Source organism: Ovis canadensis, chromosome 5, assembly GCF_042477335.2.
Source record: "Ovis canadensis isolate MfBH-ARS-UI-01 breed Bighorn chromosome 5, ARS-UI_OviCan_v2, whole genome shotgun sequence".
Classification (NCBI taxonomy): domain Eukaryota; kingdom Metazoa; phylum Chordata; class Mammalia; order Artiodactyla; family Bovidae; genus Ovis; species Ovis canadensis.
Window position 1 is genome coordinate 17,573,369 of NC_091249.1, and position 24,725 is coordinate 17,598,093.

At 51.9% G+C, this 24,725-nt stretch overlaps 1 protein-coding gene across 1 annotated transcript in view; it reads right to left on the reverse strand.

Moving 5' to 3' along the window:
• Positions 1–691: 691 nt before the first annotated feature.
• The window catches only part of WNT3A (Wnt family member 3A), a 75,975-nt gene continuing 51,941 nt past the window's right edge, over positions 692–24,725 (reverse strand). The window contains exons 3-4 of the mRNA XM_069590531.1: positions 10,742–11,007; positions 692–2,814 (exon numbers count right to left, since the gene is read on the reverse strand). Of these exons, the coding sequence (XP_069446632.1) occupies positions 2,335–2,814; positions 10,742–11,007 (746 nt within the window). The 3' untranslated portion in view covers positions 692–2,334. The remainder of the gene's footprint in view (positions 2,815–10,741; positions 11,008–24,725) is intronic.

The window sequence follows — 24,725 nt, forward strand, 5'->3', positions numbered from 1 at the left end:
CCAATTGAGGGAGCATGTCTTGCCTCCAAGTCAGACCAGGCTCCTAGAGTGCCCCATGGCGGGCTGAGAAGGGGACCCCATACAGAGTTCATGTCCCCAAGCCCAGGAAGCATGACCACGTAGCTAGTGCTCAGATGTCAACTGAGTGAGCATGTTGTGGATGTTTGGGGAAGTGGCTTTCAGCTGACTTGGTGGATGTCCTGCTGCACCCCTGACTTGCGTGGGGTCTGCCCCCCTGGGGCTGCCATGGTGCCCTGCTTGCCGCACCACACATCCCCTGCAGCAGGCAGGCCTCCTTCCCCGCTCTCTGCACTTTTCACAGGTCTGTCTCCCCCTCGACTTTGAGACCACTGGCTGTTTCCTTCCTTCTTTGGAGTGGCCATCCTTTTTCCTTCCTCTGGAATTCTGGCTCTGGAGGCCACCACAGAGCCCCCAGGAGTCTCTGAGCTAAACATGCCCACCACCACCTCCCATCGTGGCCCCTCCTAGAGGGTCACGACCAATCCAGGTCCCGTGCCTTGCTGACCCACCACCAAAAATCCAGCACAATCCACAGGCTTGTTTGGTTGTTTCTTCTTCTTCTTTGTTTTTGTTTGTTTGTTTGTTTTTACTTTCCCCATTGTTTGAAACTCACAAGCTATGACTAAAAGTTTCTTTCACAGAAAGAAAAGGAAAACCACAACAACACATCTGTTTGTCTAGCTCCTGTGTATGGTGGATATAGCAGCATCGGAAATAAAATTAAAACCCACAAATGCAAAATTCAAAGCAGAGGAAGGTCATATTCCTAGTGAGGAGTGCAGGTCCCTCCACTGTCTTTCCCCCTGCGTGGAGAGGAGGCCCTCAAGGACAGGGGCCAGGCAACATTTCACAGTACCAGAGGCTGAGGAGGAAAAGTCTTGGCATGGCAGCACATGGTGGGCAGTTCCTATGGGCATTAGTTGAGGGGTCCATCGGCCTTGCTCATTCCCAGACAGGATGGATGAGTCAGATGTGATGAGGGCCAAGTCAAGTAGCCCACCGGAGACTCCACAATGGCTGGTGGCAGGTAGGTCTGGTGTACCATAGACATAGCAGCAGGACCTGGGGGGCAGTCCTGGCCACAAGGGGCTGGGGCAGAGACCACTCCTCTGGGGTCTTTGGGTCCTCTCTCCATAGCACCAGTGTTGTATCATCCCCCGACTCCAAATCTCCCGAACAACCCCAGGTGAGCCTCCAAGCTAGGTTATAGAGCTGAGTAGGCCCTGGGCAGCCTGAGAGTCTAGGTCCCCTTCTTTCCTTTCCCTTACAGAGGACTGTGAATGAGGGAGTTGGAGAGAGGTGCTGAGGCCAAGAGGGCGGCAACAGCAAGACTGGAACAGGAGACTTTGCTCCTTTCCTGTGGATGAGATGGGGTGCCTGTGGGAACGTCAAGACAGGGAGGCGGGAGAACCAGGCTTGGACTCTGTCAGCAGCCAAGTAGAGGGCACAACTGACCAGGCTGCACGGTGCCTTGCTGGGGCCTGGGTAGCAGTAGAACACTTGGAAGAGGGCCTAGGTGTCCGATGCCCAGCACAGAGCAGCCGTGACAGAGTTAGGCCGCACGTTCCAGGCCCTTCCTGAGCCTACTGCCACGAGGCTCTATCTCCTGGACCCAAATCCCAGCCATTCTTGCGGTTCTGCAGGGCCTGGTTGAGAGCGTTGGCAGGTATCATTGAGGGAGGAATCCTTGGAGGATATACCTCGGACCTCAGTGGGAGGGGTAAGAGGACAAGATGTTCCCCACAGGCTCTCCACAGCTCATTCTGTCAGGAGACTCTGCTTTACACAGATGAGGTCCGGAGGATGGAACCACGTGGTCTTCGGGGGACAGTAATGGCAGGCTAAATCCCCGTCCCTGGAGCCCCAACCCCAGAGAGGACCCAGGAAGGGTCCTGGGTTTCACTCCAGGACGGGGAAGAACTTTATGCCACTCAGGAGCCTCAACCCTGTCCTACCATAAAGGACCCCGCCCCGCTCCAGGAGCGCTACCTCAGAGCCCCGCCCCCGCCCCGCCCCGCCCCGCTCCGCCCCGCCCCGCCCCGCCCACGGAGAAGCGCTACCTCGGAGCCCCGCCCCCGCCCCGCCCATGGGGCAGCTCTACCTCAGAGCCCCGCCCCCGCCCCGCCCACGGGGGAGCTCTACCTCAGAGCCCCGCCTCCGCCCCGCCCACGGGGGAGCGCTACCTCAGAGCCCCGCCTCCAGCCCCGCCCACGGAGGAGCGCTACCTCAGAGCCCCGCCTCCAGCCCCGCCCACGGAGGGCCCCGCCCCCGCCAGGTGGAGCTCTAACCCGCGGGCGCGGATAGCGACGCCCTCTACTTGCAGGTGTGCACGTCGTAGACGCGCGCGCACTCCTGGCAGCTCACGTAGCAGCACCAGTGGAAGACGCAGTGGCACTTCTCCCTCCGCTGCTCGGTGCGCGCGTTGTGGCCGCGGCCGCAGCACAGCAGGTCGCAGCCGTCTATGCCGTGCGAGCTCACGTTGCAGGTGCGGTCTCGCGTGCCGAAAGATCCCGTCTCGGGGTTGGGCTCGCAGAAGTTGGGCGAGGCCTCGTAGTAGACCAGGTCGCGCTCTGTGGGCACCTTGAAGTAGGTGTAGCGTGGCCGCAGGGTCTCCACCCAGCCGCGCGACTCGCGGTGCTTCTCCACCACCATCTCTGAGGCGCTGTCATACTTATCCTTGAGGAAGTCACCAATGGCGCGGAAGTCAGGCTGCGACCACCAGCAGGTCTTCACTTCGCAGCTGCCCGAGAGCCCATGGCACTTGCACTTGAGGTGCATGTGACTGGCGATGGCCTGCAGAAGCGGGCAAGCGGCGGGGTCAGGGCAGGCCCTCAACCTCCCCCCATCCCCGGAGGATGGCTGTGCGCCTTGCCTTAGTCTTCCTTCCACTCATCTGTCAAACAGTCCCTCAACCTGCTCCGTAAAGCTCTGGGACTCCCAGGCGGAGCAGACACCCTCTCCCAATGCTATCCTTGATGTGGTTCCCCTGGCAGACCCAAGATCCTGGAGGGAAGGGTCTGGGAAGCCCCCTCCTGGGCTGAGTCTACTTCTAGGCCATCCCTGTTCAGTGAAGGAGCTGTAACGTGACATGTAAGTGCAGGGGTGGGAAAGGGAAATGGTTCCTTCTAACTGGGGAAATCCAAGACTTTGGTCTAGAGAAGATGCGCATGGGCTGGGTGGCAAGCCTGGGGGCTGGCCTGATGGTGAATAATGGGAGTCGCTTGAGCACAGTATCTTCAGGGCCCAGGAAACTGGGTTTATTGCATCGTAGGGGAGTGCTGAGAATTACATTATGTTTCTCCTGTGGGCACCCCAGCAGCAGGATCTCTTCCCTTCTCTCTTTGGGGGAAGGAGTGGGGCTGGGGGTGAAAGGTCCTGTGATGTAATCAGAAATAGCCACCTGTGAGGTCGTGAGATGCGGCTGGCTGGTGGTCCAAACTGAGAAGTGCTGTTGAGGGCACACTACATGCTGGGTCACACGAAATCCCCAGATTTCATAAAGGGATGTAAAATACCTTATTCAAAATTTTAATATTGATTGCATTACTGTCATGGTAACATGTTGGTTATATTGGGCTCAATAAAATTTATTATTTAAAACAAATTTCACCTGCTTCCTTTCAAAATGTGGCTACTAGAAATTGATCTCCATGACCCAGATAATCATGATGATGTGATCACTAATCTAGAGCCAGACATCTTGGAATGTGAAGTCAAGTGGGCCTTAGGAAGCATCACTACGAACAAAGCTAGTGGAGGTGATGGAATTCCAGTTGAGGTGTTTCAAATCCTGAAAGATGATGCTGTGAAAGTGCTGCACTCAATATGCCAGCAAATGTGGAAAACTCAGCAGTGGCCACAGGACTGGAAAAGGTCAGTTTTCATTCCAATCCCAAAGAAAGGCAATGCCAAAGAATGCTCAAACTACCACACAATGGCACTCATCTCACATGCTAGTAAGGTAATGCTCAAAATTCTGCAAGCCAGGCTTCAGCAATACGTGAACCGTGAACTCCCTGATGTTCAAGCTGGTTTTAGAAAAGGTAGAGGAACCAGAGATCAAATTGCCAATATCCGCTGGATCATGGAAAAAGCAAGAGTTCCAGAAAAACATCTATTTCTGCTTTCTTGACTAAGCCAAAGCCCTTGACTGCATGGATCACAATAAACTCTGGAAAATTCTGAGAGAGATGGGAATACCAGACCACCTAACCTGCCTCTTGAGAAATCTGTATGCAGGTCAGGAAGCAACAGTTAGAACTGGACATGGAACAATAGACTTGTTCCAAATAGGAAAAGGAGTACGTCAAGGCTGTATACTGTCACCCTGCTTATTTAACTTCTATGCAGAGTACATCATGAGAAACACTGGACTGGAAGAAACACAAGCTGGAATCAAGATTGGCGGGAGAAATATCAATAACCTCAGATATGCAGATGACACCACCCTTATGGCAGAAAGTGAAGAGGAACTGAAAAGCCTCTTGATGAAAGTGAAAGAGGAGAGTGAAAAAGTTGGCTTAAAGCTCAACACTCAGAAAACAAAGATCATGGCATCCGGTCCCATCACTTCATGGGAAAAAGATGGGGAAACAGTGGAAACAGTGTCAGACTTTATATTTTTGGGCTCCAAAATCACTGCAGATGGTGACTGCAGCCATGAAATTAAAAGATGCTTACTCCTTGGAAGAAAAGTTATGACCAACCTAGACAATATATTCAAAAGCAGAGACATTACTTTGCCGACTAAGGTCCGTCTAGTCAAGGCTATGGTTTTTCCAGTGTTCATGTATGGATGTGAGAGTTGGACTGTTAAGAAGGCTGAGTGCCGAAGAATTGATGCTTTTGAACAGTGGTGTTGGAGAAGAGTCTTGAGAGTCCCTTGGACTGCAAGGAGATCCAACCAGTCCATTCTGAAGGAGCTCAACCCTGGGATTTCTTTGGAAGGAATGATGCTAAAGCTGAAGCTCCAGTACTTTGGCCACCTCATGTGAAGAGTTGACTTATTGGAAAAGACTCTGATGCTGGGAGGGATTGGGGGCAGGAGGAGAAGGGGATGACCCAGGATGAGATGGCTGGATGGCATCACGGACTCGATGGACATGAGTCTGAGTGAAATCCGGGAGATGGTGATGGACAGGGAGGCCTGGCGTGCTGCGATTCATGGGGTCGCAAAGAGTCGGACACGACTGAGAGACTGAACTGAACTGAACTGAACTAGAAATTGATACACACTGTGTGGTTTTCATTACACTTCTATATTGAACAGTGCTGGTCTAAGACTTCATGTGGGCTCTGTGTCCAGATGTTTCCTCCACCCTGTTCCCCTCTCCTTGCTGTTTCTTCAAGACTTCCTTCTCATCCTGGCACTTTTTTAGGGGCATCTGTAAATTACATTCCCTCACCAAAGTCCAGTTCTGTCTAATCTCCATTTTCTTCTCTTTTGTGACCAAGCTTTTCCAAAGAGGAGCTGCCACTTCCCATCTCTGCCTCCTAAGTCTTTTGTTTTAGTTTTGCTTTTGATTAAAGTTATACATGCATATACTTTAAAGAGTCCAAGAGTTCCTAAGACTTGTTAAGAAAAACAGGAGTTCTGCTCCCACACTCTCATTAACAGTACTTTCCTGACCTGCTAGGGGCAGCACCTTGCACCTCTGCACCTCTAATAAGATGCTTGTCTTGACCCAGGTTTGATCCCTAGGTCGGGAAGATCCCCTGGAGAAGGGAATGGCTACCCACTCTAGTATCCTTGCCTGGAGAATCCCATGGACAGAGGAATCTGGTGGGCTACAGTCCATGGGATTGCAAACAGTTGGACACAGCTGAGCGGCTAACACTTTCACTTGTTACTTCTTGAGTTTTCAGTGTTTGGCCTTGTCTTATGGACCTATCACCATGGAGGTCCCATGGGGGAACCTTATGCCACGACTCTGATGCACAGTTTTTCCAAACTCACTCCCTACTCTAAAAACTATAGCATAATTCCAGTTAGATCAAAACTTGGTGCTGACCATGTTGAAAATGAAAGACGCTCACTTGTGTCTGATTCTTTGTGACCCCATGGACTATACAGTCCATGGAACTCTCCAGGCCAGAATACTGGAGTGGGTAGCCTTTCCCTTCTCCAGGGGACCTTCCCAACCCAGGGATCGAACACAGGTCTCTGGCATTGCAAGTGGATTCTTTACCAGCTGAGCCACCAGGGAACCTCAAGAATACTGGAGTGGGTAGCCTATCCCTTCTCCAGTGGATCTTCCCCACCCAGGAATCAAACCGGGGTCGCCTGCATTGCAGGCAGATTCTTTACCAGCTGAGCTACCAGGGAAGCTGACAGTGTTGGGGCTTTGTTAAATGTCATACTTGGTTGAGCCACATGATGTGATTGCTTTTTTTTTCCTACAAAATGTTTTGTTGTTGCTGTTTTTAATGTACTTACGGATTCAGTCTCATACACTCTCTAGTCATGTAAATATTCTCTTCAAGACTTTCAAACACACCAGATGTTCCATGGATTTCATGTTCTTGGAGACATCTTTTTCAAAGCCCTTCTGGTAAATTTTGTGAAGTGTGCATATCTGCAAACAAATCTTTTCTACCTGAAAAGTTGAAGAGATGATTTAGCTGGGTATAAAAGTTTTGGCTTAAAATATTTCGCCCTTTCAGGATTCTGAAAGTATTGCTCTATTTTATTCTAGCTTTCACTGTTGTTCTCAGAAGCACTGATGATATTTTGATTCCTGATCCTTTGCGTGAAGTCAAACCTTTTTCTGGGAAGTTTGGAAGGCTTCTCTGTGTCATAGGCTGTGAATTTCACAATAAGCTTTCTTTTTAAATTTTTATTTTTCGCTGTGCTGGGTCTTCGTTGCTGTGAGTGGGGGCTACTCTTCATTGACACGTGTGGACTTTTTCACTGTGGTGGCTTCTCTTGTTGCGGCTCGCAGGCTCAGTAGCCGTGGCACGTGGGCCTAGTTGTGCTGCACGTGGAATCCTCCCAGACCAGGCGTTGAACCCATGTCCCTTGCACTGGCAGGCGGACTCAACCACTGCACCACCAAGAAAGCCCTCACAATGAGCTTGGACATGGGTCTTCCCCTCTCTTGTGCTAGTCACTTACATGGCCTGTTTGGTCATCAGCTCTGGGAAACTTCTCTTATTACTTCTTTACCAAACTTCCTCATCTTCATGTTCATGGTCTTTCTTGGACAGATCTTCTATATTTTCTAGTCTTTCCTATTTTCCAGGTCTTTGTCTTTCTTCCTCTACTTTGTGGGAAGGCTGTCTCAACTGTCTTCCAACCTTTCTGCTGAGATTTTTTGCTGTTCTATTTTAATTTCTAAGAGCCTCCTTTCCCCCCTGAATATTCTTTTAACAGTTTATTCCGATTTTATGGATTCAGTGTATTAACTCTCTGGGGATAGTGATGGTTTTTTGAAGTTTTCCTCTCTCTCTATAATGTCTCTTTCCCGTAAATTTGTTTTTTGTTTATTTATTTTGGTCTTTATTGTTGTGGTTGCAGGAAGGCATCATCTTCAGTGATCCCTAACTACCTGCTGTATTTAAAAGCAGGGCACCAAAAACTTATTGGAACCTCCTGTACAGAGGAGAGACTCATGTACTTGGACCCTCACTGTAGAGTGATCTGGCCATGTTGCTTTTAGGGGAAACCCCACATCAATATCTTCAAGTCTCTTCTCTTGGATTGGTCTGATTTTCAGGGAAGAATCTTCCATTCTCCTGCCTAGAGCATACAAGATTCGCTGTGGCATTAGGAGATTAAGAGAAATGTGTATATAGACAGATTCCTTTCACTTGGGCAGCCTCACCCTCAGCAGTCCAGACATCTTCTGCTTTACCCTCATTAGGGAATAAGCTTCTGCCATGGTGATGGAGGGGTGTTGTCTGGATGCAAGAGGTGGGACAGAAGAGCTAGTAGGTTTAAAAGTGCTTTTAAAATAGATTTCAACCAATCTTTCTGTTTCCAAGCCCTATATCTATCTCTGCTTCTCAAGATATCGAATACTAGAAATTCCTGGGTTGATTGCTTTTAAGACTGGCTTTAGATTAAAGCCGATCTAGTTTAAGAGCTTCTATTGGCTTAAGATTCAGCTTTCTTGACTGTACTGAGGTATTGCTTTCTGCTGTCAAAGTTTTATTGCCTTTGTCCCCTTCTGTTTTGCATGTTCTCTATAGTTTAGTATCTTTAAATCAATTCATTGTCAGTTTAGTGATGTTCTAGGAGACTGCAGACAAAAATCCTTCGTATTTAGTTTGTCATTTTTTTTTTAACTGGAAGCTCCCATCCAGTTTTCAGGTCTACAGTTTCTTTGTGATTCTTTCCCAAATCTATTACATTGCATTTTAGCTTTGTGAACATAAGTAAGCATATTTTTTTTCTCGTAATCTGTGTCTAATAATTTCAGTATTGGACTCTTGTTTCCTTTTTTGTTGCTGTTCTTGTTTTGCTTTGTTTTGTTTGGCTGGTTATCACTCATTCTCTCACCAGCCCATTTAATAGGTTATATTTGATCATGTGTTGAACATTGTGCCTGAAAAATTGTTTGTAGAAAAAAAAATCAGCCTATCATAAGGTTATCATTCTCCAAAAAAGATTTTTGTCTTCTTTTTCCAGGTGCATGGGAATACCAGCAATCTGGGATCACCTTAATCCAGGTTTGAGATTTTGCTAGCCTGCACATGTGCACAAGGGCTTGTCTACTTCAGGTTTTTTTTACTCCTCAGGATCCCGCCTAAACTGAGGAATTATTTCCCAGACATAGAACCTTTGATGGTCCCTTTTAGCTCGGTGAGGCTGGTGAAAGTGCAGCTCAGCATATATACTTTTTTCACAGACCAGCAAATTACCCCTGGATAAAAGCAGCCCCAAGTACCTGGCTTGGAGGCTATAGTCGCCCTCTGAACTTTGGACTGCTAATTCCTCACTATATGGCTAGCTATTTGACACGTAACAATTTTTTTTTGGAAGTGTAGTATACATGCAAAAGTTTATATGTCATAAGCATGAAATATGACCAAATTTCACAAATGCCCAGCCTCAGAACACCAGCTCCTCGGAAACCTCCATCATGCTCTCTTCTAGCTGTTATCTTCTTTCCTGCCAGGGCATGTATTCCAACAGCATTTCCTTGATGACTAGTGATATTGATCACCTTTTTACATATTCACACATATTGGTCATTTCTAGATTTTCTTTTGTGAAGTGGCTTTCCATATTTTAGCCAACTTGCTATTGGGTTACCAGTCTTTTTCTTATTACTCTGTAGAGTTCTTTTTATACTATAACTTTAATATGCAGGTTGACTGTATATATTGTGAATCTCTCCTCCTGTGTGGATTGCCTTTTCAGTTTCATGGTGGTGCGGTTTTGTACATTTTAATACACTCTGCATTATCACATTTTTCTTTCATTATGAGCACTTTTTTGGCCTGTTTAGGAACTCTTTGCCTACTCCAAGGTCACAAAGATATTTTCTTCTAAACATTCTCTGTTTACTCTTTCCTATTTGGAAATGGAGAATTGATTTTTTAAAATATGGTGTGAAGTAGGGGTCAAGATTAATTTTTTACCATGTTGTTATCCAACTAACTGAGCATCCTTTATTGAAAAGACCACTTCCCCCTTTGCACCGCACTGTCTTCTTGCCTGTGATAAGTCAGGTGACGGTATCAGGTGAGTATTCTATACTTGTGAATGGTGCTTTTTAGTTTCATCCTACGTTTGTACTTGTCTTTAGTCGGAAGATTAATGTGAGTCACCAAGTTCCCTGCTGTTGGAAATTAAAATGTTCACTCTTCAGCCCTCTGCAATGCCCCAGTTTCACTGGCCAAGGTCAGAGCCAACTCTACTGGACATTTTCCAGCCCCGACACACATCACTTCCTATCAGCAGCTCCCCCCTGACCCTCTAATCAAGTTCTTTTCAAAAAGGCTCACAAAGCTTTTTACAGCTTGCTCTCTGGCAGCCTCTCCATCCCCCACATCTTTCTTTCTCTGCTCTCCATATTCGGCCTGAACTAACCCCTGTGCATTCTTTCACTGTGGGTTACCCAGAGGCTCTCCTGGCTCCCCCTCATCTCACTTCAGTTCAGTTCAGTCACTCAATCAGGTCTGACTCTTTGCGACCCCAGGGACTGCAGCATGCCAGGCTTCCCTGTCTGCGAAGGATTCTGCTTGTCTCCACCCACTACCTCAGTTAGTAGAAGTCTTTTTTGAGACTGCAGTCTGGGTCTGACCTCTCCACATGCCCAGATCACCTTGCGTGTGTGTGTGTGTGTGTGTGTGTGTGTGTGTGTACCCGCGCGCGTGCGCATTTCTTCATTGGAGAGCTTACCACACTGTGGTGTAGCAGCCTGGCTGTCTCCCTCCGGGAATGTGCAGGAGCAGGCCTTTCTCCCGTCCCTCCTTCCTTGTGACCTCAACATCACAGGCAGACCTGCCATCCTGTGAGAATGCCCTAGACCTCGTGGAGCAACGGGACAGCCCCGTGTTTCAGACACTCCTGGGCAGGAGGTGAGCAGACCCCCAGTCTGGCCATCAGATACATCTCTCCCACGACCCGCCACCCTGCCTCCAGCGGGCCACACGCCTCAGGGGGCCAGGGCACACATCCTACTCAGAAAGCTTCTGTTTCCCAGAGCCCCGCAGGGGTGTGGTCTCAGGGATTTCTGCTTCACCCCCAGGACTGAAGGGGCCACAAACGTACCTGGCGCCCAGCCTCATTGTTGTGGCGGTTCATCGCGGAGCGAGCGTCTGGGCGGTTCTCCCGCGCATCTGCGAACTCCCGAGACACCATCCCGCCGAACTCGATGTCCTCGCTGCAGCCGCCCCACTTCCAGCCCTCACCGGGCGAGCCCTGATGGCGGCCGCTGCAGCCGCAGATGGCAGCGGAGCCCTCGGCGCAAGAGCGCGTCACCGCGAAGGCTACGCCGGCAGAGGCGATGGCGTGCACGAAGGCGGACTCCCGAGTAGCTGCGGAAAGAGATGACTTGCTTGGCAGCACCCGGCTTGGCTGGGAGGGGCTGGCAGTGGGGGCGTGGCTGCCTCTTCCCAGGCTGGGCCGTGGGCACCCACAGTGGCCGTGGGGTGCTAGACTCGCAGCGCGGTAACCGGGGTACAGGGAAGGGGAGGAAGGGCTGCGGTGGGACAGGAGCGCGCGTCCCTGAGTAAGGACCCAAGGAGGGGAGAGAGCTTCCCCGAAGAAAGTATACGGAGAGTTAAGGAGCCAAGGCAAGATGCTGGGCATCACTTGTCATGGAGAACCGCGGGGATGGCTGAAACCAGAAAGTCAGATCATAACCAGTGCTGGTGAGGATGTAGAGAAATCAGAACGCTGTAGATTGCTGGCTGGAAGGAAACTGGTGCTTCCCGCTTGGAAGTCGATTTGACCGCTTCTTGAAAACATATACCTACCCTATGACCTGGTCATTCGCCTCTAAAGTATTAACCCTGGAGAAAACCTGTGTCCATGCAAAGACCATGAAGCAAATGTCGCTGCAACTTTATTTGTAATAGTCCTAAACTGAGTTCTAAAATGTCTATTAACAGGTGAATGGATGGAAAATAGCGGTATAAGGTAAATATGTCGTGGGTTACAGATGGCAACTAGAATTAATATTGTATATTTGGAAACTGTTAAGAACATAGATCTTGAAGTTCTCATCATAAGAAAAAGTCTTGTAACTGTGTGGGGTAATGGATGTTAATTAAACTTATTGTGGTGATCGTGTCACAGTGTCCACAAACACTGAATCATTACGTTGTAAATGTAGTAGTAGGTGTGTTAGTCACTCAGTCGTGTCTGACTGTTTGCAACCCCATGGACTGTAGCCCACCAGGCTCCTCTGTCTATGGGATTTTCCAGACAAGAATACTGGGGTGGTAACAGGGGATCTTCCCGACTCAGGGATTGAATCAGGGTCTCCTGCATTACAGGCAGATTCTTTACCATCTGAGCCACCAGGGAAGCCCCTCACTATTTTGGACACCTAAACTAATTATAATGTTATATGTCAATTATATTTCGATTAAAACCTGTGGCATATTTATGAAGTGGAATTCTACTTAGCATGCCAGGAAAGACAGGATGGATGAATCTCAAAATAATTATGTGGATTGATTAAAAGGGAGACAAAAAGGCAGATACTCCTTCTAGTGTCCTCCTAACCCATGGTGGAGCCCTTCTGCCCAGATGTCCTTGTTGGAAGCTTCCAGCAGCCCTGCCCAGGGGGCAGCTCCTGGTTCACATGCTGCCCATTGTGCCTCTCACTGCCTGCACACACGTCCCTTCTCCCACTTCAGACACCAGGTGCTGAGAGTCCCAGCGGAAGGGCCACCTCTTCTGGAGCCGTCTGAAGGTCAGCGTCTCCGAGTGCACTTTACCATGTGCTGGCCCCTCGTGCGTGGGTCTGGAGCGGAATGCCCCTCGGGAACTGGCAGACTGCCTCTGACCTGACATTGGAGCTTCTGGGCCCCTGAACGCTGCCTTCTCCTTCTACATATGGAGGAACTGAGTCAGGAGGTGTGACATTTGTTTTTAGAAGGCCAGTGGGGGGTGGCTGATGCTTAGGAAGAAAAAGCCAGTGGGGCTGAACTGGATCAGACACGCATGCGAGGGAGTCAGCAGAGGCCTGCCTTGGAGAGGCCAGCTGCAGGGGGTTTCTGGGTGTGGGAGGCCTCGCCTCACCCTGGCAGACAGAACCCTAGAGGAGCTGGTCTCAAAGGACAGGCAGGAAGTCGGCAGAAGAAAATCAGGAGGCAGGCGTATTCTGCATGGGGGCTCACAAAGTCAGGGCCCCAGGTGGGGAGGGGCTGGGCCCGCAGGACCGGGGGGAAAAGCAGGGCATGTGGGGGACAGCCTGGACTTGGCAGAGGCTGGATCCTCAGCGAGGCTTCCCCAGATGGTATGAATGAATGCATCAATGCATCATGCCTCCTGAGTGTGTGCAAACATTTCCTCAAGGCACCAAGCCGTGATCTGCTCCAGGTGGAGGACCAGGTCCTGGGGGCACCCTGGGTCCTGTATGAACTGACAGAACTCACTCACTCCTCAAATCACCATTCCACATGTGTGTGGAGAACCTGCTGTTTGCCAAACCCTGCTGGAGAAACATCGGGGAGCAAGATAACCTCATGGAGCTTACCTGCTGATTAGCAAGAATTTTAAAATCCCAGGTAAAAAAAATTGCTATGGACTGAGGAGTGAGCTGGAGAGATATAGGAACAGGACCAACCAGGGCTTTCTGTGTCTGGCAAGGGGTATGTGCCCCACTTTCTCCCTGGGCAGAGGCCCCACCGCAGGCCTGGACCGTGCAAGGGCTCGAAATGGCTACAGGAGAGTCATCCCAGGGGGCTGCTACCTCCTCACCCCACATCAATGCTCAGGAGGCTTTTTTCCTGGGAGGGGGATGGAGAGGGGGCTCCACCCTGGGGAGCAAGCAGAGGTTTGGGGTTGCACCACACACTTCCTCCAACTGCATGGTCTTACCTGCTCCCAGGTTTGCAGCCAAGGATATGTGTCCCAAAACTCAGGCAGCAGAGTCGGGGAAGTGGTAAGATAGGGTTCCAGCCAGCAGTGTGCACACACTCAGACTTAGCCACACAGCTTTGTACACATATACACACATCTGCCGCTAAGAAAAGCACATTTACTCCTATACCAGGAACACACAGAGTGGGATGTGTCTGAGAAAGCGCCCTAGGCACCAGCCTCTTGATAACTGCAAGGCTCCACTGAGCTTTTGGTGACTTCTTTCTATGGATTTGCCAACACTTCTGGATGGTCCTCTGCAGATCGTAGCCACCTATGTACTCCTCATGTTTTCCCCAGAGCAGGCCTGGACACCTGCTTCTTTCTGGAACTCCCAGGTGGCAAGCACCCAGTCACAAACCCAGGAGGACTCCCCATTTCTCCCCCATCAGCCTCCCACTGACAGCTTGGTTGGGATCTTCCCAAGTCTGAAGGCTGCTCCGGCCTCCTGAAATGGCCGTGGCCCATCTCGCCTCTCCTTGTTCTCAACCGTGAGTCCCGACCTTAGAATCTCCCACTTGCACCAGAAGAGGATCCTAACTGGGACAGGCGGCTCCAGCTTCCAGCTTCCCCCCACCCAACCCACACATATAGACACTCTCACCTCATACCCATATATGCATGCACACACAGACACACACATATATGCACACTCGCACAAGTATGTACATCCCCCGATACATACTGTAGGAGGAATGCTTTGTCCAGAGCCCAGCTGACCCTGCCAAGCCCCTTCTCCAGTCCTTGCCACTGTGTCCTTGCCTGACTCACACACAGGCTGACTCTGCTGTACCTGCTACCCTCTCAGCCCTGATCACCACTCCCTGGCCTCCAGCCACACTCGGCCCTCGTCCTTCCCTTGGGTTCTTTCCAGCTGCTTCTCTGCTGCTGTGCGTGTGCTGTGTCCCCATCCCTGCTCTTTGGAGATCCGAGGATGCAGTCGGGGCTCAGTCCACACCTGGCCCTGGAGCCCTAGGGCTCCCCAAGGACTTCAGGAGGACCGTCTCACACCCATTCTGCCTGAAAGCTCCCTGAAGTGGGGGCTGTGTCGAGTTCACCTTTTGTTTCTAATCTGTAGCCCCAGGCCCGCCCCACAGATGGTTATTGGTGAGCAAGGGACTGGTCAGAGGGGAAGGCAGAGGCCCTGGGCTGGGACAAGGAGTCCAGGAGGGTCTGAGCACACCTGGACAGGCCCACCCCAGGGGACCTGGCTCTCCGCCCCTCCCTGCTCAGCTTGTCCTGGAACAAATTCAGGACAGCTTGCCTCACTGTCTTCTTTCCCAGACATCAGCCTGGCCTCTGAAGACACGAAGCCCCCGTCCTGTTATCCTTTTATAATAAACCTGATTAGTTTCAGGGCGGCCTGGAGCCACTTCCTGCTGACTCAAGGCACACATGACATGGCCACAGACCCTCTTCCTTCCTGAGCTTCCACTCAGCAGAGCCCCCACCCTTATTTTGTCTTCTCAAGGACTCAGGTTGTCCCTCACCTCCAACTCTTTGGAGGCTGGGCTAACCTGATTCTCACCCCTCCAGGGTCCTGGTCGGGTGTCTCCCCTCCTGCCCATGCAGTGACTCTGGGTTAGGGGCTGTGAGCTGGAGGTCTGGGGGTTCCTAACCACCCCTCCCAGGGCAGGGTAGAGCCAGTATGTCCTGGGCATTCCTGAAACCCACTGCACACAGCCTGATGCCTCCCCTACCATGCGCTCTCTAGTGGCCCTTCTCAAGGCTCAGAGTCTCTGAGTCCTAAATACGGTCCCCCAAGTCCCTCTGAGTCTGTCCCCAGAGGGCCCAGGCGAGCCCCTGTAGGAGGATCCTGCCTCCTGTCTCTGCCTCTGCTCTGCACCCTACTCTAGCCCCTGTTCACCTCCCCTCTCCAGCTACTGAGATTAGGGGAGAGAAAGCGGGCCTGGGGCTTTGCCCTGCCCTGCACAGGGCTTGGAGATCTCTGCTTATCAAGCTCAGGCAAACAGTCCAGGGCTTCCAGACAACTTGAGGGGAAGGCTGTGCGGGGATTGGGAGGGGGTGTTCCCCCTTGAACTTAGAGGAAAAAACTCATTCCTGCCCTGCTCTGTCACCAACTAGCTGTGTGAGTGAGCCTGCACACTTCTCTCTCCTCTGGGTACCTCAGTTTCCTTTTCTGTCAAATGAGCAGAGGGGCTCCTCACAAATAAAGATCTGAGGACCAAGGACACCTTGGAGCTGGCCTTCAAATTGCTCGTGAGGAAAAGAAGCCTTACAAAGACCATAAGCCAAAAAAAAAAAAAGATAAGATGGTTCTTTCTGGCAAAGAAAATCCATTTAAAATTGAAGACACAGGTCTTTAAGCAGTTACCAGAGAAGCTGATCAGTCACAAAGAGAAAACTTGAAACTTTGCATTGGGGAACTATGACAGGTCCCTCCTCACCAGAGAAATCGGGGTTGCCGTCACCAGCAACAGGACAGAAAGCAGATGGATGGATGCCATGTGCCTCCTAGGACGATGTCCCAAGGAAATTCCACCCTATTTGAGGCATTTTAAAGATCTAATCATCAGGAAACATCAAACACCCCCAAAGACCTAACCAAATTCCTCCTGGTTTCAAGGGCATGAAGGGCAAGGGCTGGGCTGAGGAGCCCATGGATCTGGGATGGGATCCTGGACAGATAAGGGACATTAGTGGAGAAGTGGACGAAACCTGGGTAAAGCCTAGAGTTTAGTTAGTAGCGACGGATCTCGGTTTTGATGGATCTAGCTGGATTTGTGTCATGTCAGCAATGGGGAGGCCTGGAAGGAGATCTGGATTCCTGCAATGTTCCTGTAAGTCCACACAATTATTTCCAAAGGAAAAGTTAAAACACACTCTGATGCTGTGCATGAGACCCCCAGAAGGCCCAGATGCCATCCCATAGCTGCGGGGCTTTTAACCCAGGAAACCATAGGTAAGCTTTAGGGTGTTCATTGCTGTTCGTTGTTCTAGTTGCTCAGTCGTGTCCGACTCCTTTGTGACCTCATGGACTGTAGCCTGCCAGGCTCCTCTGTCTATGGGATTCTCCAGGCAAGCACACTGGAGTGGGCTGCCATTTCCTTCTTCAGGGGATCTTCTCGACCCAGGGATCAAACCTGAGTCTTCTGCTTTGGCAGACAGGTTCTATACTGCTGAGCCACCAGGAAAGCCCACGTGTTCATTTACTCTACCCCTAAAACGAGGTTTATTGTAGACTTACAGAAGTCTTTCAACCTAAACTTCTTGTCAATATGTAACAGTAACAGACCAACAAAGTCCAGAACATAACCCTCCCCAAATTGTGAGCTGAATTCCAGGGCATACCTGAAAACTTGTGTGTTTTTCTGGATAGATTTTTTTTTTTTTAAATCAAATTTCCACAGAGGTTTGAACCAAGAAAGCTATGACCTTCTGGAGTAGTCTCGGCTTAGAGAGGAAGGGCACAGGGCTCTCCTGTGGTCATGGGCTGGGAGGGTACAGCAGCAACTCCAGTTACAGCAACATTTTAGCCACAAAGAGCAGACACACACAGATAGGGAGAGAGAACCATTCTGCCTGTGGGTAGAGGAATTGCTTCTTGGAGATGAGACTGGAAATATCCCCGTCACCAGCAAAATGCTTTCTTTTGAATGGGCTATGGCAGGTCAAGAGAGAAGGAAGGGACACAGCCTATAAGAGAGGGGTGCATTGCTAGAACAGAGCCTACATGAGCTGTTAGGGTTTCTCAAGCCTGCTTTGTGCCAGCTCAGGACTCTCACACTGCAATCTCAGATTGGGAAAAGGAAGAAGTAAGGGAATCTCCTAAAAGAGTCTTTTTGTAAGACAGTGTCTTCCATCAAGAAAACCATCTTCCCCAGAAGCTTGATATTTTTCCACTGTTGTTCAGTAGCCTAGTTGTGTGCCAGCCCTTTGCAACCCCATGTACTGCAGCACGTCAGCACCACCCCTCCACCCCCATCCCCATCCCTCACCGTCTCCTGAAGTTTGTCCAAGTTCATGGCCATTGCATCGGTGACACCATCCAGCCATCTCATTCTCTGACGCCCTCTTCTCCTTCTGTCCTCAATCTTTCCCAGCATCAGGGACTTTTCCAATGAGTCAGCTATTTGCATCAGATGACCAAAATACTGGAGCTTCAGCATCTAACGAGTATTCAGGCTTGATTTCTCTTAAGATTGACTGGTTTGGTCTCCTTGCTGTTCAAGGGACTCTTGGGAGTCTTCTCTAGCACCACAGTTTGAAGGCACCAATTATTTGGTGCTCTGCCTTCTTTATGGTCCAGCTCTCACAACTGTATGTGACCACTGGAAAGACCATAGCTTTGACTGTATGGACCTTTGTGGGCAGAGTAATGTCTCTGCGTTCCAACACACTGTCTAAGTTTGTTATAGCTCTCCTGCCAAGAAGTGATCATCTTCTGATTTCACGGCTGCAGCCACCATCCTCAGTGATTTTAGAGCCCAAGAATAGGAAATATGTCACTACTTCCACCTTTTCCCCTTCTATTTGCTGTTAAGTAATAGGGCCGGATGCCATGATCTTAGTTTTTTAATATTTAGCTTTAAGCTGGCCTTTTCTCTCTCTTTCTTCACCTCATCAAGAGGCTTTTTGTTCCTAATTGCTAATAATTGTTTCATTAGCAATTATTTATTCAGTTCATTCAAAGGATTGATGAGGTAAAGGATCAATGAGCTATGCTTTTTTCATTTATCCACAATCCATCCATCCAGAATCAACCATCCATCCATCTATTCATCTACCATCCCTCCACCATCTATACATCCATCCATCCATCATTCATCCATTCACTCACTCGCCACCCGTCATCCGTCTATCAATACAGTCATCCACCCATCTAAGACCCGAGAGTCTATAATGAGCCATACACTAGGCTCACAACTAGATATACAAGATAAGTAAGATGCAAGGTGCCCATTCTCAAGAATCAAAGTAAGAAGTCTGTGAGAAAGTGGATTGCTGCTCTGATGGAATTTCTAACAACTTAGACTTTCTGAAAGTGGAAGGAGCTACCTGTTCTGGTGGTCATTAAGCATCCACTGAATGACCTACTGTTAGGTGGAGGGAAGCCCTGCACTGGGGAGGAGGAGGGTGACCCAGAGGAATCTTTGCATTCCTTTAGTGGGAGGCCCTGCTATTGCAAGTCAGGTTCTTTGCTTTGGGCTGTGCTGTGTCACCTGCCTCTGGGAGATTACAGTTTATGATAAAGAGAGTGGGGGGAAAGGACACACAATAGGCTTGGCAATGTAAGCTCTGGGCCAGGTTTGGGCTGGAGGGGTGGCTAAATGAATGGAGGGTGGAGGGATGGCTGAATGGGTGGATGGTGGAGACTGGGTGGATGAATGATTGAATGGGTGAGTGGGTGGTGGACAGCGGGTGGATGATGGCTGAATGATGGATGGATGGATGGATGAATGACGGTGGATGGAGGCATGGGCAGAGGTAAAGTCTGGGGCAGGTTACTATGTTGTAAGAGCTTGCAGTCCCGGCGGGGGGGTGGGGGGAGGGACATGCAGCGGGAGTTGCCTGGCGCCTGGCACGGCTGCACCATCACTGAGACCAGTGCAGCCTTGGGAACCAGGGTCAAGAGTCACGTGTGAGATGGGCTTTGGCGGTTACTTTACTTCCCTGGGTCTCAGAACTTTAGAACTCTAGTGCTAAACTCTAGAGGGATTCTAATAAATCCTGTTTCCAGATTTGGATTTCATAGGCTTGGAAAGTACTAAAAATTACATAGGGACTGACACAGGACTGTGAAATTTTGTTACTTTTTTGAGAGAATGTGATGCATAAGAAATGACAAGCATAATTTCAGAAAAGGACCTTTTTTTTACATCAAAAAAGGATTTATTTCCAAAGTCCTATATGCTGAAGAAAGTTCAAAAAAATATTCCAAGGTCCTTGTCTTTAACATTTCCTCAGTGGTTAGCAACTACTTATTAAGTGTTGACTGTGGTCTGAGTGGACAAGAAGACTGCGGCCTCTGTCCCAGAGATGATTTTCCATCTGGGAGATTACCCAGAAGGCCCTTTTATCAGGGATTGATAGGAAAGCACCACCCAGAGCCCTCCCTGCCCTAGCCCTTGCACATCCTTTTATAACTGGTCCAGACAAAAAGAGGGGGCTCCTCTCTGCTGAGCCACTGTAATGGGTCCCTCAGGCCCTCTCAGCTCCAGACGGGTGCAGAGCCTCAGGGCAGTCAGCCCAGGCCTCATGCTGCCCAGCCATGGCACTGAGCCCAGCGAGGCTCCTGCGTCCCCTAGCAATGGGCTCCATGACCACCGGGCTGTCCCCATAGCTGTGGCTTTCAGGAGGTGGAGGACCCACCTGCCCTGCTAGGCTGGCCCCATACTTTGCAGCCACAGGGCATGGGGAGAGACCCTCCGGTCCTCTCCTGGGAGGGGAAGGCTGTGGGGGGCTGGTCCTGGATGAGAAGGAGGGGATGGCCCTAGGGCTCCTGGGATGGTCCCATTGGCCTGAAGGGGCCATGGATCCCTTTTTTGAGGAATGAGTGTAACCTCTCAGGCAGTGGAAGTTCCTGGAAGGGGACTGTGGTTCAAATTTGACCACTGACCAATGAAATCAAGCTCCTGGGGCATTCTGTCTGTGGGGTCCACACAATGCACCCTTTGAAAAGCTCTGCAGGTAACTACATGCCCCAGCAGTGGTCACTGCAGATCTCCCAGTGGACACAGGGCTGCAGTTCTGGGAGGGGGCATGTATATCTGTGAAGAATCCTTCAGTGATTCTGACACATTCCTGAGCTGAACTCAAGCTCCATTATGGTCTCAGATTCCTAAGGCCCTCCTCAGGAAGGTGGCCAGACCCAAGAGGCATCTGGAAAGGAGGTCCCAGGACAGGGTTCTAAAGGGAGAGGGTTCACCATGGCGAGGGTGTCTCTGACACTCCCTTCCCTTGGAGGGACACGGAAAGGGCTAATATGGAGGGTGTCACCTACTCCCTCTTACTCCAGGCTCCTGCAGCGGGCTATGCATTTCTGGCCTGGCTTCTATGTGAAGTGAGGCCCTGGGTCCCTGGGGCTTGGCTGCTATCATCTGGTAGCTGGGTGGGGACTCAGCCTGGGGCAGGGTGGGATGTGACTCCTCCTTTAGAGCTGTAGGACCTGCCTGCCAAAGCCTCCTGGCTGAGTTCTGGCCTGAGAGGCAGCCCTCTCTCACCTGGGTGTGCCTCCCCTGTGGTCCCTTGAGACCTGGGGCTCTATTTCTTCCATGGGCAATGTTGACTTCTGGGTCAGACCTCCTGTCTTGATGTTGGAGTGGATCAGCAGAAGAGGTGCACATAGGAGGCAGGCTTCCTTGCCTCCATGCAGACCCCCTCCCCCTGCCAGGACCGCGGCTGCAACCACAGTCGCCTGCTCAGGGTGGGGAGCCCTGGACCCTCTCCCCACCACTCTACTACGCTGCAGGGAAGCTTCTCTCTCACCAGCTCTGTGAGACAAATTCCCCCATCCCACAGGCTTGCCCTTACTCAGCTAGGGGTCCTTTGGGTCTTCCCCGGGGGTTGCAGGCAAGGAGTTCTTTCTGGCGCATGCTGGTGCTCACAGTTGGAGAGGCCTGCAGAGACGCCAGCTTGGGGCAAATGGCTCCTGTGGACACTGAGCCTCCACGGGAGCTTCTGTGGGGGCATTTCTCTGTTCCCACCTGCCTCCACAGCATCCCTGGCAAGACATAGAAAGAACTCAGCGCCCTGACTCTGCCACATCCCCAGCACACACTCAGAGGCAGCGACCGTGGCTCCCTCTAGGCCTCCCTGGCCAGATTCGGGCCTCTGCATACCTGGCAGGTGAGAGGCTGTAGGAGGGGAGGGGTGCAGGGAGGCAGGTCCAGGGATAACCAACCCCCTGCAAAGACAAGCAAGTCCTACGGGGCCTGTGCAGGTGCAGAGAGGCCAGCAAATGCTCCGTGTCTGTCTCCCTGGCCCACGAAGGCCTCAAGAGCACTTTCAGAGCTTTCAGAGGTTGTTACCTCTTCCCCCAGCAAGGCTCCAACACGAGGAAAGGACAGACGAAAGACTGGCAAGAGCCCCTAGCCTGCAGTCTGCCCCCTTCCCACACAGCCCACCGTCCTTGGTCTCAGAGCTGGCGGGGTGGCTAGGAGGGGGTGTCGCAATGGGCAATGGCATTTGGTAATCCTGTTGGCCCGTCCTGCACAAAGGATGGAGCCACCTGAGAGCGGAATGCGGCTTGCGCCCCACTGCAGCAGCGGCCCCTGACACTGCCCGGCCGCCAGCACGGCCGGCGTCCTGATTACCTGCTGGGGCTAATGAATCTGGCTTTGTGAGCCACTGTCACGCCGCGTTAGGCCCACAATGGCCCTCGATATTTTATATGAATTTCCCCCTCGTCGGCGATTAGGCCATAGCAAGCCAGTCATAGCAACCGGGAGGTATGCGCGGCCCAGGGGCCTGGGGCACGAGGGGAGCTCACTATTCACACGCTTTAACACAGCACTCCTGAGGGCGTGTGAATCGCCAGCAGCATTTTCACTTTCCTCTTGTGCTTAATCTTGTCGTCTTCGTGGGGATATTGTTTTCTGAGCCGGGCCCGGCAGGGTGTCACCGGGGTCTCTCCTGGCCCCTTTACACACACCCCCAACTGGGGAGAGTTAATGATATACAGGGGCGGCCGCAGAGACGGTCGGAGCCCCCCAACCACCGTGAACCGAAACACTTTCCGATGGGGGTCAGGGGTTGCAACCTGGATTCAGGGATGCTGGTTCTCTGGAGGGCCCCCCTTCTCTCTGGCCCCTCCTGAGCCCCGTGGTTGGTGCCGTCCCGGCCATCCTGCCCGGGCCCCGTGCCTGCACTCCGACCCTCCGAGGATCGGGCCAGGACACACAGGGAGGTGGACAGACCACCCCCTGGAGCCTGGCCAAGGGAAGGGGCTCTGCCTGGGGGAGGACAGGCTGTGCCATCCCCCTCTGGCTCTCTCCAGCCCAGCCCCACAAGGAAAAGGGGGTAGAGGGAGGCAGATGTGGCTGCCTGGTCCAGGGCTGCCCAAGGGCATAGGCAGAGGGCTGCAAGGGATAAGCAGGGCCTGGGGAGCCAGAGCAGGCCTCAGGCACCCAGAACGCACTTGCTGAGACTTCGACTGACACCGCAGACTATACCTCAAGTAACCAACCAGGATTCTGACATGATGTGCTTTGAAGGGGTCAGCCAGGGCCGCCAACTCAGCTGTCCCATGGGTGAGGTCCAGTGGGTGAGGACTCAGGTGAGGACTGGCCCACCTCTACCAGCAGCGAGGCCCCTTTTGCCAATGAGGATGCCCCACCAGAGTGCAGATGTGCAGGCACTGTGTCCTCCAGGTCCTGAGACCCTGAAGGGACCCTTAGAGGCACACAGTCTGGAATCAGAGGCAGGGTTGAGCGGCTCCTCCAGTCTCTTCACTAGGGAAGCCTTGGAGGCCCTGGCTTGGGGGTGCCTGCAAAAGCCACTGGCAAGGACACTATACCAAGGGCACTAAACTAGTGATGGACCCAGGCTGAGGCCCAGCTTCTTAGGGGTCATCGATGGTGAAACTGGGGCCCATGCCCCACCTGTTCACACTGACGTGCTGGGACGCCAGCGGGAGAGACATCAAGGGTCCTGCCTCCCACTGTGGATGAGTCACCTCCTTACGGCCCCCTCCATTTCTCTAAGGTGCAAATGCCCCACCTAGCTGCGACACAGGCCCCTCAAAGTATGCGCCACCCACAAACCCACTGGCCTGGACCTTGGACCAGCTATCTCACTTCCTAAGGGGCGTGGTCTCGGCGGGGCTTCCTCCAGAGTGTCTGCAAAAGCGCTGACGTCTGGGACCTGCCTTCCCTGCCTTTTGGCCTCCCCTCCCTTCACCTCATTGGAGGTCAAGAGTGGGTGTCGGCCAGCTCTCAGGGAAAGCTGGTGCTCCAGGTGTCCAGGAGGGACAGATAAGCTGCATCGTGTGCCAGCCTCCACGCACTCAAAATTCTTCAAATGCTTTCTGCCCAGTGCAGGTTAAATTGTCCTGCTACTGTGCAAATGAGAGTGGAGGGTACTTCTTCCAAGCCCAGGCTCGCCTCTGCCGCCCAACCTCATGCTCCTTGGTGGCAGCTTCTCAGGGGTCCACCTGGCCAACCAGTCTCCAGCCCCAGGCCAGGCAGGCAGATAGTGGTGTGTGTGTGTGCGAGAGAGAGAGAGACAGACAGACAGACAGACAGACAGACAGAGAGTGAGCGCGCTGGTAGCGGGACACATGAACACACTCTCTCCCTCTTATCCTCACCCCCACACACATGCTCACACACGCACACACTCACACACCTCCACATGGGGCTGGGCCCCACTCCTCAGCTGGCAGTGTTAAGCTTTGTTCAACTAGGCCGCCTCAGCAGGGGTGGGCAAACGCCCCATGGACCCTGCCACAAAGCCCGAGTGACCTCTGACACGATTAGGGTCGCCCTGACCCTAATCCAATCAGATTGATTACTGTGAGTGTGGCCGGGTGGGCAGGCGGGGGCCTCCACAATGGCCTCCCAGAGCTGGCCTCTCTCTGGGGCCCCTGGCAGGCTCCTTCCTCCTGGGCCATTCAGCTCTGCGCCACAATGCATCCGGCCATTTCTCAGCCCCGTGGCGAGCGACGGGGGGAGAGGTCTTCCCTTTCCCGTTAGACCAAGTGATGAGGGCGAATGGAGCTGAGGTGACTTTCATCCCGCTGAAAATGGAGGCAGGAAGAGGGAGAGAGATGAGGGGAGGAGGGAGAAGAGGGAGCAAAGGGCAAAGGGAGGAACACAGAGATGGGGCGGTGAACGTGAAGGGGGGAACGCGGGGGACAGTGGACGTGAGGGAGAGACAAGAGGCGAGAGTGGGCTCGGGAAGGGTGGATGTGGGGGAGAGCCCACCCGAGGGTCCTGGAGGTCTGCTGGAGACTAGACTCCCTCTGAGAGCCTTTCGAGGGAGTGCAGAGGAGGGGGAGCTCCCTGGGCCTCCAGCCCTGGAGCTGGTGCCTCTCTGTTCCTGGACGCAGGCCCTGGGCGCCTTCAGGGCTGCTCTCACCTGAATAGCCTCTGCAGAACCCCCAACCCCCACAGGCTGGTGCTCTCTTAGGAGTCCTGGCCCAGCCCATTCTTTGTATCTCAGTTTCCTTAACTTATAACCATAGTGCTGGCTCATGAGA